We start from the raw sequence: 13,762 nt of genomic DNA on the forward strand, positions 1-13,762 counted from the left end.
TTAGTAAATAGTTTGACAGTGTTGAGGGAATTATTTGTTTAGCAGAGTGATGGCCTTCGGGAAAAAACTGTTCTTGTGTCTAGTTGTTCTGGTGTGCAGTGCTCTATAGCGTCGTTTTGAGGGTAGGAGTTGAAACAGTTTATGTCCTGGGTGTGAGGGATCTGTAAATATTTTCACGGCCCTCTTCTTGATTCGTGCAGTATACAGGTCCTCAATGGAAGGCAGGTTGGTAGCAATTAGTTTTTCTGCTGTTTTTCTGCAGTTTAAAATATGTCTTGCTTTCAGATAGTTTGGCATTGTTCATGATGCTTCTTTCAGTAGTTCAGCTAATAAAGTTTTAGTGGAACAATTTCCTATTGTGGTTAAAATGGTTATTACCTTTCTTTTTTTCTTTTCAGTGAAGTGCAGTTTGCCATGTTTCCAAAAGAAATCAGATCCATGACATCTTCTACCTATTCAGTTTACCTTTCTTTTTCTGGCCGTTATGCTCTTATACTATAATACCAAAATATTATATTATATATTATATTATATATTAAATATTATTATATATTAAATATTATATATTATAATACCAAAATAAAGCCTCCATTTATGTTTTTCTCCCTAAACATGCCTCTGCAATGTGGCATTCTGGTGAATAAAACTAAAAATGATGTTTAGAGTGGGCACTACGTGCTACGTGCCACTGCCCAATTAATTTGGTCAGTTTTTCAGAAAATCTTCAAAAATTATCATTTCACTAAGGCTATTTTCCTAACTATCTTAAATAATAAGCAAAGTGAACTCTCTTCTGCAGCTACCCAGTTGTCTGAAAATATATTTTTTTCAGATTCTTTTTAAGGTTTGAAAAACAATTATTCACAATGATAAGTCACATTCATTTTTGAACTTTTTTTATTCAACACAAATTTCTGAAGTCTTATTTCAGAGTTATATTGCGGATGTCTTAAGATCAAAATTTTACATTACTCTGTGAAATGCTTCAGAATGTGCAAAAGCTAAACATCTCTCTGCCTTTTAGTAAAGCTTTTTTTTTCTTCCAAATTTCTGAATGAGACTGAAAAAAGATGTGTCTGCAGAGTGGTATTATGGAATTCCCTTCTTTGGAGATAGTCCTAGCCTTCTACTCCTTTCACATTTAGGAAAGGTATCAAGATCATCTTCAACCCTTTTGAGGTAGACCCTGGATTTTGTTTTCCTTTTATCTGAGCTACCTTGACTGCTCAATTGTTAGAGTTCAACTCTACCCCGAATTAAAAGAATTAAGGGATTATAGGGTCGTAGAAAGGGAGACAGTACAATATATATCCTAAGAGAAGAATCCTCTAAAGCTGATTTTTCAAATGCTGAGCCATTTGTCTTGATAATATATTAACTGAAAATATTTGGATGTTTTCTCAATTTCATAATCTAATAACCAAGGAAAACCCATGATGCAAGCTTGTTTCTTCCACACCATTATTAATCTTCCCTTTTCCCACCTCGAATGTTGGATTCCTGATTTCTTTAGCCAGAAGTCAGAAATAGTATTTTAACAGGAACTTTTCTGCAAACTTAGTTAACACGACGATTAAAATCTATCTTATGTGAAAGGAACTAGGAAAGAGCACAACAGATTAATGGCTTGTTACCAGATTCATAAATCATGTTCCATGAAAGATGATGACAACACCTCATAAAGGATACCAATTACTTTGGATATTAGTAACTACAATGTATCTCCTAACAGTAAATCATATATTAAACTTTATTTAATCTTTGCTGATTAAGCTTTGTTAATTTAGGTCTGGCTTTTCCAGAACAAACTTAACTTTTCAAGAATTGCTTTTTAGAGAATCATCTGTATCTATAGTTCATTTCAAATTCATGTTCGTCTTGGAAATTCCTTAACCCTTTTGCATATTTTTGTCCATTCTGTTGCCACTCGTTGATTGCAGTCCATTTTTTCTCATCACTGAATTTTCACTATTCCTGATTCTCCATTGATGTGAATTATTTATCTTTTGCCAGTGAAAAATTGACCTTTTTATTTTATTTATGATTTCCTAGAGAGAAAACTAAAGCACCACATAAAATTGAGATTTCTTATATACTTTTCTTTACACATGGAGAAAATCAGTAAAACATAGTGAATTGTCATTTTAAATAAATTTATCCTTCCAGTTATTTCATTGGTTCTTTGGAAATTTGGAATATGGGCAGACACAATGTTTTGATTGATTTGGAACTATGTGTCCCTATTGTTTTTGTCAGCTGTTTAAAAAAAAAATTAATTCTATCTAAAAGTTCTGTAAGACAGTTATCCATGGGATACACCTTTTATGTTTCTTGCCAGAAATCCATTGATTACATTTTCAATATATGCTTTCTCTACAGATAGAAAATGTTTTAAATATATGATTATGTTAGGTAAAATGGTATCAAAATAAGTATCCCTTTGTGATATCAGGAATCAAGAGAAAGCTTTTGAATCAAAACTATCAAAGGTTTATTATTGTCAATTATCCCAACTTGAAGCAGAACTGGGTTTCTCTTACATTTCCAAAACAAGTTAAAGAAAATAGAGTAATAGTATTGACTTACATAATTATATTTTTGTAGGTCAGAGAACTACAAACTCGATTACAGAGTGTTCAGGCAACAGGCCCATCAAGTCCAGGTCGCCTCACTTCTGCAAACCGTCCCATTAATCCTAGTACTGGAGAATTAAGCACCAGCAGCAGTAGTAATGACATCCCCATTGCTAAGGTGAGTCCTAGGACATAACTACTTACTTTTGATGTTCTGTTGCGCTACTATTCTAACGGTCCTGAACCAGCAGGAGAGATAACTTTGTAAGAAATTTCAGCCTTGTTTGGTCATAAGACACATTCTAGTTTATATATCCATTTTAAGATTGAGTTCTGAACATAGTACCTGAATGAAATGAGGAGAATCTTAGAAGATACTATAAAAACTCATTTTTGTGATTGGTTCCGTATCCTACCATGACTGTTTCTAGATTGCGGAGAGAGTGAAGCTTTCAAAGACGAGGTCAGAATCTTCAGCATCTGATCGTCCTGTTCTGGGATCAGAAATCAGCAGCATAGGAGTAAGTATAATATTCACACAAAATGCATATTTATTTATTTATTTATTTTATTTGCATTTATATCCCGCCCTTCTCCGAAGACTCAGGGCGGCTTACACTATGTCAGGCAATAGTCTTCATCCATTTGTATACTATATACAAAGTCAACTTATTGACTTATTATTATTTATTATTTAGCAACTTAGTTGACAGCCATGAGATCAAGATTGTATGAAAGTCACAGAAATAAAAGCAGCTCTCATCTTAAACCAAGCAAGTTCCCCTGGGCTTTAAGTTTTATAATTTAAGGGTTCATGTTCTTGGTACTGCTCCTCTGAAGTATGAAAGCTAAATTTCTTTTATCCTTCAGGATAAAGATATAAAGTGTACACAATCATTCTAGGACCTACCTAGTGGCAATGAGAGCGAGGCGCTCCTACGCCTCCACCCTCATTGCGTCGGCAGATAACCGCCCGGCCGCCCTGTTTCGGGTGGCCCGCTCTCTCCTACAACAGGAAGTGCGGGGTGACCCTTTGCAGGGGCGAGCCGAGGAGTTTAGTGGTTATCTATCGATAAAATCGCTCAGCTGAGGGCGGTCTGGACGAATTTGGGATGATCAAGCGAGGAGAGGAGGCACGTCTTGTTGAGCACATTTGGGATGAGTTTGACCCTGTGGCTCCGAGGGCGTGGACAGGCTGTTGGGGAGGCTTCACGGCACGACATGTTTACTGGACCCGTGTCCTTCCTGGCTGGTACTGGCCACTCAGGCGGTGACACGAGGCTGGCTCAGAGGATTATCAACGCTTCTTTGTTGGATGGGGTTTTCCTGCCGCCTTGAAAGAGGCGGTGGTGAGACCCTCCTTAAAGCCCTCTTTGGACCCAGCTATTTTGGGTAATTATCGTCCAGTCTCCAACCTTCGCTTTGTTGCGAAGGTTGTAGAATGCCGTGGCGACAGCTGCCCCAACACCTGGATGAAGATGTCTATCTAGACCCGTTCAGTCCAAGCTTAATCCCTCCAAGCACGGAGTCGCTGTGGATGATCTCTGGAGGGCCAGGGACAGGGATATTCCTCTGCCCTGGTCCTATTAGACCTCTCAGCGGCGTTCGATACCATCGATCATGGTGTCCTCCTGGATGATCGGCTGTCGTTTGAAGACCATTTGACGGCCGTCTCCAGGAGGGCCTTCCACCAGGTTCGCCTGGTTCGGCAGTTGCGCCTTCCTTGATCGGGATGCCTTATGCAGTCACTCATCGCTACTCTCGCTTGGATTACTGTAATGCTCTCTACATGGGGCTCCCTTGAAGTGCGCTCGGAGGCTTCAGTTAGTCAGAATGCAGCTGCGCGGGTTATAGAGGAGCTACGTAGCTCCCATGTAACACCGCTCCTGCGCAGACTGCACTGGCTGCCTGTGGCCTTCCGGGTGCACTTTAAGGTGTTGGTTATGACCTTTAAATCGCTCCATGGCTTAGGACCTGGGTACTTACGGGACCGCCTGCTGTTACCACACGCCTCCCACCGACCCGTACGCTCCCATAGAGAGGGACTTCTCAGGGTGCCGTCCGCCAAACAATGTCGGCTGGCGGCCCCCAGGGGAAGGGCCTTCTCTGTGGGGGCTCCCCCCCCCTGGGACGAACTTCCCCCCGGGTTTCGCCAAATACCCGACCTTGGACATTTCGCGAACTCAAGACTCATCTTTTTATCCGCGCAGGGCTGGCTTAAATTGGGATTTTAATGTTTAAATTTATTAATTTTAAACGGGGTTTTCTTAGTATGGTAAATTTTAATTATTGGGCTAATTTAAAATAAGTTTTTTAAATCGTATTTTAAACTTGTATATTGTATTGTCGGTTTTATTATGCCTGTACACCGCCCTGAGTCCTTCGGGAGAAGGGCGGTATAAAAATCAAATAAAATAAATAAATAATAAATAAATATAAATCATAAGGATTGCCAGCAACAAAGTTACAGTCATACAGTCATAAGTGGAAAGAGATTGGTGATGGGAACGATGAGAAGATTAATAGTAGTGCAGATTTAGTAAATAGTTTGACAGTGTTGAGGGAATTATTTGTTTAGCAGAGTGATGGCCTTCGGGAAAAAACTGTTCTTGTGTCTAGTTGTTCTGGTGTGCAGTGCTCTATAGCGTCGTTTTGAGGGTAGGAGTTGAAACAGTTTATGTCCTGGGTGTGAGAGATCTGTAAATATTTTCACGGCCCTCTTCTTGATTTGTGCAGTATACAGGTCCTCAATGGAAGGCAGGTTGGTAGCAATTAGTTTTTCTGCTGTTTTTCTGCAGTTTAAAATATGTCTTGCTTTCAGATAGTTTGGCATTGTTCATGATGCTTCTTTCAGTAGTTCAGCTAATAAAGTTTTAGTGGAACAATTTCCTATTGTGGTTAAAATGGTTATTACCTTTCTTTTTTTCTTTTCAGTGAAGTGCAGTTTGCCATGTTTCCAAAAGAAATCAGATCCATGACATCTTCTACCTATTCAGTTTACCTTTCTTTTTCTGGCCGTTATGCCAAGCATAATACCAAAATAAAGCCTCCATTTATGTTTTTCTCCCTAAACATGCCTCTGCAATGTGGCATTCTGGTGAATAAAACTAAAAATGATGTTTAGAGTGGGCACTACGTGCTACGTGCCACTGCCCAATTAATTTGGTCAGTTTTTCAGAAAATCTTCAAAAATTATCATTTCACTAAGGTTATTTTCCTAACTATCTTAAATAATAAGCAAAGTGAACTCTCTTCTGCAGCTACCCAGTTGTCTGAAAATATATTTTTTTCAGATTCTTTTTAAGGTTTGAAAAACAATTATTCACAATGATAAGTCACATTCATTTTTGAACTTTTTTTATTCAACACAAATTTCTGAAGTCTTATTTCAGAGTTATATTGCGGATGTCTTAAGATCAAAATTTTTACATTACTCTGTGAAATGCTTCAGAATGTGCAAAAGCTAAACATCTCTCTGCCTTTTAGTAAAGCTTTTTTTTTCTTCCAAATTTCTGAATGAGACTGAAAAAAGATGTGTCTGCAGAGTGGTATTATGGAATTCCCTTCTTTGGAGATAGTCCTAGCCTTCTACTCCTTTCACATTTAGGAAAGGTATCAAGATCATCTTCAACCCTTTTGAGGTAGACCCTGGATTTTGTTTTCCTTTTATCTGAGCTACCTTGACTGCTCAATTGTTAGAGTTCAACTCTACCCCGAATTAAAAGAATTAAGGGATTATAGGGTCGTAGAAAGGGAGACAGTACAATATATATCCTAAGAGAAGAATCCTCTAAAGCTGATTTTTCAAATGCTGAGCCATTTGTCTTGATAATATATTAACTGAAAATATTTGGATGTTTTCTCAATTTCATAATCTAATAACCAAGGAAAACCCATAATGCAAGCTTGTTTCTTCCACACCATTATTAATCTTCCCTTTTCCCACCTCGAATGTTGGATTCCTGATTTCTTTAGCCAGAAGTCAGAAATAGTATTTTAACAGGAACTTTTCTGCAAACTTAGTTAACACGACGATTAAAATCTATCTTATGTGAAAGGAACTAGGAAAGAGCACAACAGATTAATGGCTTGTTACCAGATTCATAAATCATGTTCCATGAAAGATGATGACAACACCTCATAAAGGATACCAATTACTTTGGATATTAATGTATCCTAGTAACTACAATGTATCTCCTAACAGTAAATCATATATTAAACTTTATTTAATCTTTGCTGATTAAGCTTTGTTAATTTAGGTCTGGCTTTTCCAGAACAAACTTAACTTTTCAAGAATTGCTTTTTAGAGAATCATCTGTATCTATAGTTCATTTCAAATTCATGTTCGTCTTGGAAATTCCTTAACCCTTTTGCATATTTTTGTCCATTCTGTTGCCACTCGTTGATTGCAGTCCATTTTTTCTCATCACTGAATTTTCACTATTCCTGATTTTCCATTGATGTGAATTATTTATCTTTTGCCAGTGAAAAATTGACCTTTTTATTTTATTTATGATTTCCTAGAGAGAAAACTAAAGCACCACATAAAATTGAGATTTCTTATATACTTTTCTTTACACATGGAGAAAATCAGTAAAACATAGTGAATTGTCATTTTAAATAAATTTATCCTTCCAGTTATTTCATTGGTTCTTTGGAAATTTGGAATATGGGCAGACACAATGTTTTGATTGATTTGGAACTATGTGTCCCTATTGTTTTTGTCAGCTGTTTAAAAAAAAATTAATTCTATCTAAAAGTTCTGTAAGACAGTTATCCATGGGATACACCTTTTATGTTTCTTGCCAGAAATCCATTGATTACATTTTCAATATATGCTTTCTCTACAGATAGAAAATGTTTTAAATATATGATTATGTTAGGTAAAATGGTATCAAAATAAGTATCCCTTTGTGATATCAGGAATCAAGAGAAAGCTTTTGAATCAAAACTATCAAAGGTTTATTATTGTCAATTATCCCAACTTGAAGCAGAACTGGGTTTCTCTTACATTTCCAAAACAAGTTAAAGAAAATAGAGTAATAGTATTGACTTACATAATTATATTTTGTAGGCCAGAGAACTACAAACTCGATTACAGAGTGTTCAGGCAACAGGCCCATCAAGTCCAGGTCGCCTCACTTCTGCAAACCGTCCCATTAATCCTAGTACTGGAGAATTAAGCACCAGCAGCAGTAGTAATGACATCCCCATTGCTAAGGTGAGTCCTAGGACATAACTACTTACTTTTGATGTTCTGTTGCGCTACTATTCTAACGGTCCTGAACCAGCAGGAGAGATAACTTTGTAAGAAATTTCAGCCTTGTTTGGTCATAAGACACATTCTAGTTTATATATCCATTTTAAGATTGAGTTCTGAACATAGTACCTGAATGAAATGAGGAGAATCTTAGAAGATACTATAAAAACTCATTTTTGTGATTGGTTCCGTATCCTACCATGACTGTTTCTAGATTGCGGAGAGAGTGAAGCTTTCAAAGACGAGATCAGAATCTTCAGCATCTGATCGTCCTGTTCTGGGATCAGAAATCAGCAGCATAGGAGTAAGTATAATATTCACACAAAATGCATATTTATTTATTTATTTATTTATTTATTTATTTTATTTGCATTTATATCCTGCCCTTCTCCGAAGACTCAGGGCGGCTTACACTATGTCAGGCAATAGTCTTCATCCATTTGTATACTATATACAAAGTCAACTTATTGACTTATTATTATTTATTATTTAGCAACTTAGTTGACAGCCATGAGATCAAGATTGTATGAAAGTCACAGAAATAAAAGCAGCTCTCATCTTAAACCAAGCAAGTTCCCCTGGGCTTTAAGTTTTATAATTTAAGGGTTCATGTTCTTGGTACTGCTCCTCTGAAGTATGAAAGCTAAATTTCTTTTATCCTTCAGGATAAAGATATAAAGTGTACACAATCATGCATTTGGATTCTGCAGTAAACATCTACAGTCAGGGTTGCATTTCCTGCAGCAGTTTTTAAGGAAGGCAAGCATTCAAATGGAGCACCTTTAAAATATATACTTGGGGGTTATGCTTTTTATGTGGCTCTGTTAAAAGTTATATGACCAATAGTAGAGAAAATTCAGACAATAAATCACTCTATGAACTGAGTTTGGAATCTTTATCTTTCCTTTCCCCTTCATTTCCTTTTCTTTGCATGTTGATAGAATATTTTGAAAATAATTCTTTAAAATATTCAGTTTTCCTAGACTCAGTTGAATAGAGTTGACAAAATGAGTATTCAAGTTTCATGAAATGGTCTTATCATTTCTTAAGAGGTGATAGAATTATTAGGAATTCACTCAATTACATAACTACCGGTAGAGGAGCATAAGAAATGGCTATTTCTTCTGAGGTTGTTTTTTCAGGCCCTTTGTACTTTTTCTACTTGGCCATTAATTCTAGAAGTTGCAGGCTAATCCAGCCATGATGTGAACATCTAAAGCAGATTTACACGGAAGTTTTATTTATTTATTTATTTATTTATTTATTTATTAAATTTTTATACCGCCCTTCTCCCGAAGGACTCAGGGCGGTGTACAGCCAGGATAAAACTCAATATATATACAATTAAAACCAGAATTTAAAACGAAGCAAATTGCAAAAAAGGCCGACATTAAAATTTAAAAAATTTAAAACACTAAGACAATAAAACCCAATTTAAAATAGTAAAAACTATTATGCCAGTCCCGCTTGAATAAATAAATATGTTTTTAGTTCACGGCGAAAGGTCCGAAGATCAGGCACTTGGCGTAAGCCAGGGGGAAGTTCATTCCAGAGCGTCAGAGCTCCAACAGAGAAGGCCCTACTCCTGGGGGCCGCCCGCCGACACTGTTTGGCGGACGGCACCCTGAGAAGACCCTCTCTGTGGGAGCGTACGGGTCAGTGGGAGGCATAGGGTAACAGCAGGCGGTCTCGTAAGTACCCGGGTCTTGAAGGCAAAAATGAAAAATATAATTTCTAGGAAAACTCTACTGTGCTTGTATTTCTTCCCCATCCCATTCCTTTGTTATTCCAACATATTTAAATCTGAGTTGAGCAGTGGCTCAATCTCCAGAAGATAAAATTATTTTAATGACTATCCCTGTTATTTATACAACAAGGTACAAAACAAAATCCAATATCCAAATAATATTCATAATATTTCTCAAAACCTGTGTACAGGTATCCAGTAGTGTGGCAGAACATTTGGCACATTCTCTTCAAGACTGTTCCAATATTCAAGAGATTTTCCAAACACTCTACTCACATGGATCTGCTATCTCTGAAAGCAAAATTAGAGAATTTGAAGTAGAAACAGAACGGTTGAACAGGTAAGATGCAGTGGTGAAATCCCAACTTTTTTACTACTTGTAAAAAAGGTTCGGTGGGCATGGTGTGACTTGGTGGGTATGGCTTGGTGGGCATGGCCGTCTCCATTCCCACCCCATTCCAGGGGAATGATACGGCAAAATCTCCATTCCCACCCCACTCGGGGGCCATCCAGAGGTGGTATTTACCAGGTCTCCAAACTACTCAAAGTTTCTGCTACTGATTCTCTGAACTGCTCAAAATTTCCGCTACCGGTTCTCCAGAACCTGTCAGAATCTGCTGGATTTCACCCCTGGTAAGATGACATTTTTATGTGCAGAGCCACTTTTTTTTTTTTTTTTTTTGCAACAGAATAGATTTCCCATTTTAACTTTAATCCAAATTTGGCACTGAAGTGAGTTATATGAGAATGGTTCTTCTCCATTTTGAGGCCAAATTACGGAAACTTTTTGTGAGTTTCATCTGGCATCTACATCTTTTCTTTTCAAAATTAAGAAATGATGATTTAGGAACATGCATTCATCATTTATACTGTACATTTTCACTTATTGTTTGTCACTGTTACGAAGTTTTAAAAGAGCAGCTCATACCATCCTCTCTATATAAAGAAGATGGTATATATGGCTAGAGAATAGGAGTAAAATTACTGTATAAGAACTATGTAATATTGATGACAATATGATTGTATCATAGTTACATGTAAATATTACTATAATTCAAACAACTGTATAATATAGGATAGTGAACCATAGAAATAGAATTTATGTAAATATGAATGTTATTGAAGATATTGATACCAATATGGAAATGCTGTAATGAGTGAAAAATTGTGTTTTGTTTTTTAATGTTGAAAATGTTTAATAAAAATATTTTTAAAAAATAAAAGAGCAGCTCATAAATATATTAAATAATTGGCCCATGAATTTATCTTCATAGGAAGATATATTGTGAAATAAAATTGACCTTCTAGGACAACAACATATGCAAACTTATTATCAGTGCACAAATGTTGAGTAGATTTTATATTTATCAAAAAATCTTTACATATATAGAACGAGGGAGAGAGCAAGAGTAATCTCTTTCAGTTAATTGATTTATTAACATCTTAATTTAGATTTTTGTGAATTAAGCTTCTACCAGCTGGATAGCAATATGGAAATTTATGATAATGAAAAGAGGACAATCCTAATCACTATCTTTCTTTCAACAAGATAATGTAGTCATCAGTATTATGTCATAAAGGGATTTGTTAGGATTTCCATATTGCTCTGTAAGTCATAACAATAGCTGATGTCGTCTCCAGAGAAATGTGGTATAAAATCTTTTAAGAGTGATTTGGGTAGATCAGAGGGAGAAAAGTAATAAGCAGGAATTGCCAAATCAGGCCACCATGTGAGAGGATTACACTCCACAGCCTCATACACATTCATAAGAGCACACACCACCAATCAGTTATGGTATTGAAGAAGCACCAGCTGTGAAAAGCTAAGGCTGCTGCAATCCTAATTTGGATCATTGTCTCCATTTTGGCTCTAGGGGCTGACGCTTTATCCAGTTAAGGCCCTTGATAGGTCCAAGGAAAGCATAGATAGTTTATATTAGTTTTCCTTAACTTAAGGCTTGTCTGTATAAACTGTAGAACTCCTAAGACAGATGGCAGCAACCTCTACATGAAAACTAAGAGGATTTTCTTTTCCACAGTCGCATCGAGCACTTAAAATCTCAGAATGATTTATTGACAATAACTCTGGAAGAGTGTAAGAGCAATGCTGAAAGGATGAGCATGTTGGTTGGAAAATATGAATCCAATGCCACAGCCCTCAGGCTGGCATTGCAATACAGGTATAACAATGGAGAATATATGAGGAAAAAAATGAATTGATACATGTTCTTACGTTGTTTGAGTTACAGGTCGTACTTGACTTACAATCACAATTGAGCCCAAAATTTCCATTGCTAAGCAAGGCAGTTGTTAAATGAGTTTTGTCCCATTTTAAACCTTTTTGCCACAGCTGTTAAACAAATCACTGCAGTTGTTAAGTGAATCATGCGGTTGTTAAGCGAATCTGGCTTCCCCCATTGACTTGGTTGTCGGAAGCTGGCTGGGAATATTACAGATGGTAATCACATGATCCTGGGACAGTGCAACCGTCGTAAATACATGCCAGTTGCCAAGCATCTGAATTTTGATCATGTGATTATGGGGATGCTGCAATGGTCGTAACTATGAAAAGCGATGATAAATCCTTTTTTCATTGCTGTTGTTGTTTTGAACGACAACAAATGGTTTTAAGTCGAGGACTACTTGTACTATAAAAAGTTTAAGGACTGCACCAAAGTATTGTGTTTTCTCTTTATTTTATTTAATTTCTTGCCTGCTGGCATTACTGTTAATATTTTCTACTTAGCAAGTGAATTTACAGAGATAACCAGAAGTAGGTCATTTTCCATTTCAAATCTACAGACTTCATATGATAGGCTTGAAAGGGAGCTAGGACATTTTCTAGTCCAAACTCTGTCCCAAGGCAGGAATTTTCAGACCATTCCAGACAAATAGCTACCAACCTTTGTTTGAAAACCGTCAGTTTCAGCTCCATAGGGCAAGTTGTTCCACCGTTTAATAGCTCTCACAGTTGGGAATTACTCTATTTCAAATTTGTATCTTTGGTTTGATGGATTGACAGTTCATTTGACAATATGGCTACTAAAGGAAAGTGATATATATTTGCATTTAGCACTTCTTTGGTTTATGCTTATATCTTAAAACTCCAACTTATTTCCACATCAAGGCTTAACAAAGTATCTAAATGTTATTTTTAAGAACAATTTAGTGAAATACATAAGTGCTTATCAAGCTGCTAATAAAAACAATCCGTGTTTGTTATTATTCATGCTAAAAATCCAAAATATTTTTGGCACTAAAAATGTCGTCTTTATCAGCTATTGAGGCTATTCCTTGTTCAAGCCAAAACAAGACATAATAAAAGAAATGCTTCAAAATATTTATATATAAATAAAATATATTTTTTAAATGCAGCAAACCAATACACTGGCTTGGTTTCATTTAAACTACTTAGTTCTATATTAAAAGTAGATTTCTACAAAAAAAATAGTGTCTGTCTTAAATCTCTAATGAAACCTAGGAAAGTTGTTCTATAATTTCATAATATTCTACAATCAAAAGTTTACTATGGATTTTATTCATGCAGTTCTGCTTATGTTATTTATATGAATCATTATGTTCTACTTATGTTATTTATGTGAATTATTCAAGCTGTTATTTAGGAACATAGAGACCACCAATGATCACCATACTTGCTAGTTTCCCACTCAACAGAGTGGGGGTTTAAGTAGATTAATTTCCCCCACCAAATATACATGCACTGATTCAGTATTTTTCTCTCCTCAGTGAACAGTGCATTGAAGCCTATGAGCTGTTGCTAGCATTGGCTGAAAGTGAACAGTCTCTCATTCTTGGACAATTCAGAGCTGCAGGTGTTGGGTCTGTTGGTAAGTCTTCATTGAATCACTTTCCCTCTAATAATCCAATTTGTACTTTATTTGCTATACATCGCCTTTAAAGGGAACATTACAATAATGAATTATCTCATGGCTACCTGTGTGCTTGTTACAATAACCAAGTACAGTTATAACAAATGATTCAATTTGAAGCTAAATACAGAATGCAAGAAAAAGTGCTTTGAACCATAGCTCAACTTGATTCAGGATTATAAAATGGAAATCCATCAACAATTGACTGAGGAGGTGAAATGTTTTATCTACATGATTAGTAATTTAAAAATGCTATTTTTCATCCAATTTGTTTCTCAAAATTAGAAAACTA

At 36.2% G+C, this 13,762-nt stretch overlaps 1 protein-coding gene across 4 annotated transcripts in view; it reads left to right on the plus strand.

Moving 5' to 3' along the window:
- MCC (MCC regulator of WNT signaling pathway) overlaps positions 1–13,762 on the plus strand; it is a 236,033-nt gene that overhangs the window by 204,580 nt on the left and 17,691 nt on the right. For all 4 annotated transcript variants that reach the window (XM_058166079.1, XM_058166080.1, XM_058166082.1 and 1 more), the window contains 5 exons: positions 2,605–2,751; positions 3,005–3,094; positions 9,772–9,920; positions 11,620–11,760; positions 13,328–13,428. In XM_058166079.1, coding sequence (XP_058022062.1) covers positions 2,605–2,751; positions 3,005–3,094; positions 9,772–9,920; positions 11,620–11,760; positions 13,328–13,428 — 628 coding nt within the window. The remainder of the gene's footprint in view (positions 1–2,604; positions 2,752–3,004; positions 3,095–9,771; positions 9,921–11,619; positions 11,761–13,327; positions 13,429–13,762) is intronic.

Source organism: Ahaetulla prasina, chromosome 2 (assembly GCF_028640845.1).
Source record: "Ahaetulla prasina isolate Xishuangbanna chromosome 2, ASM2864084v1, whole genome shotgun sequence".
NCBI lineage: Eukaryota > Metazoa > Chordata > Lepidosauria > Squamata > Colubridae > Ahaetulla > Ahaetulla prasina.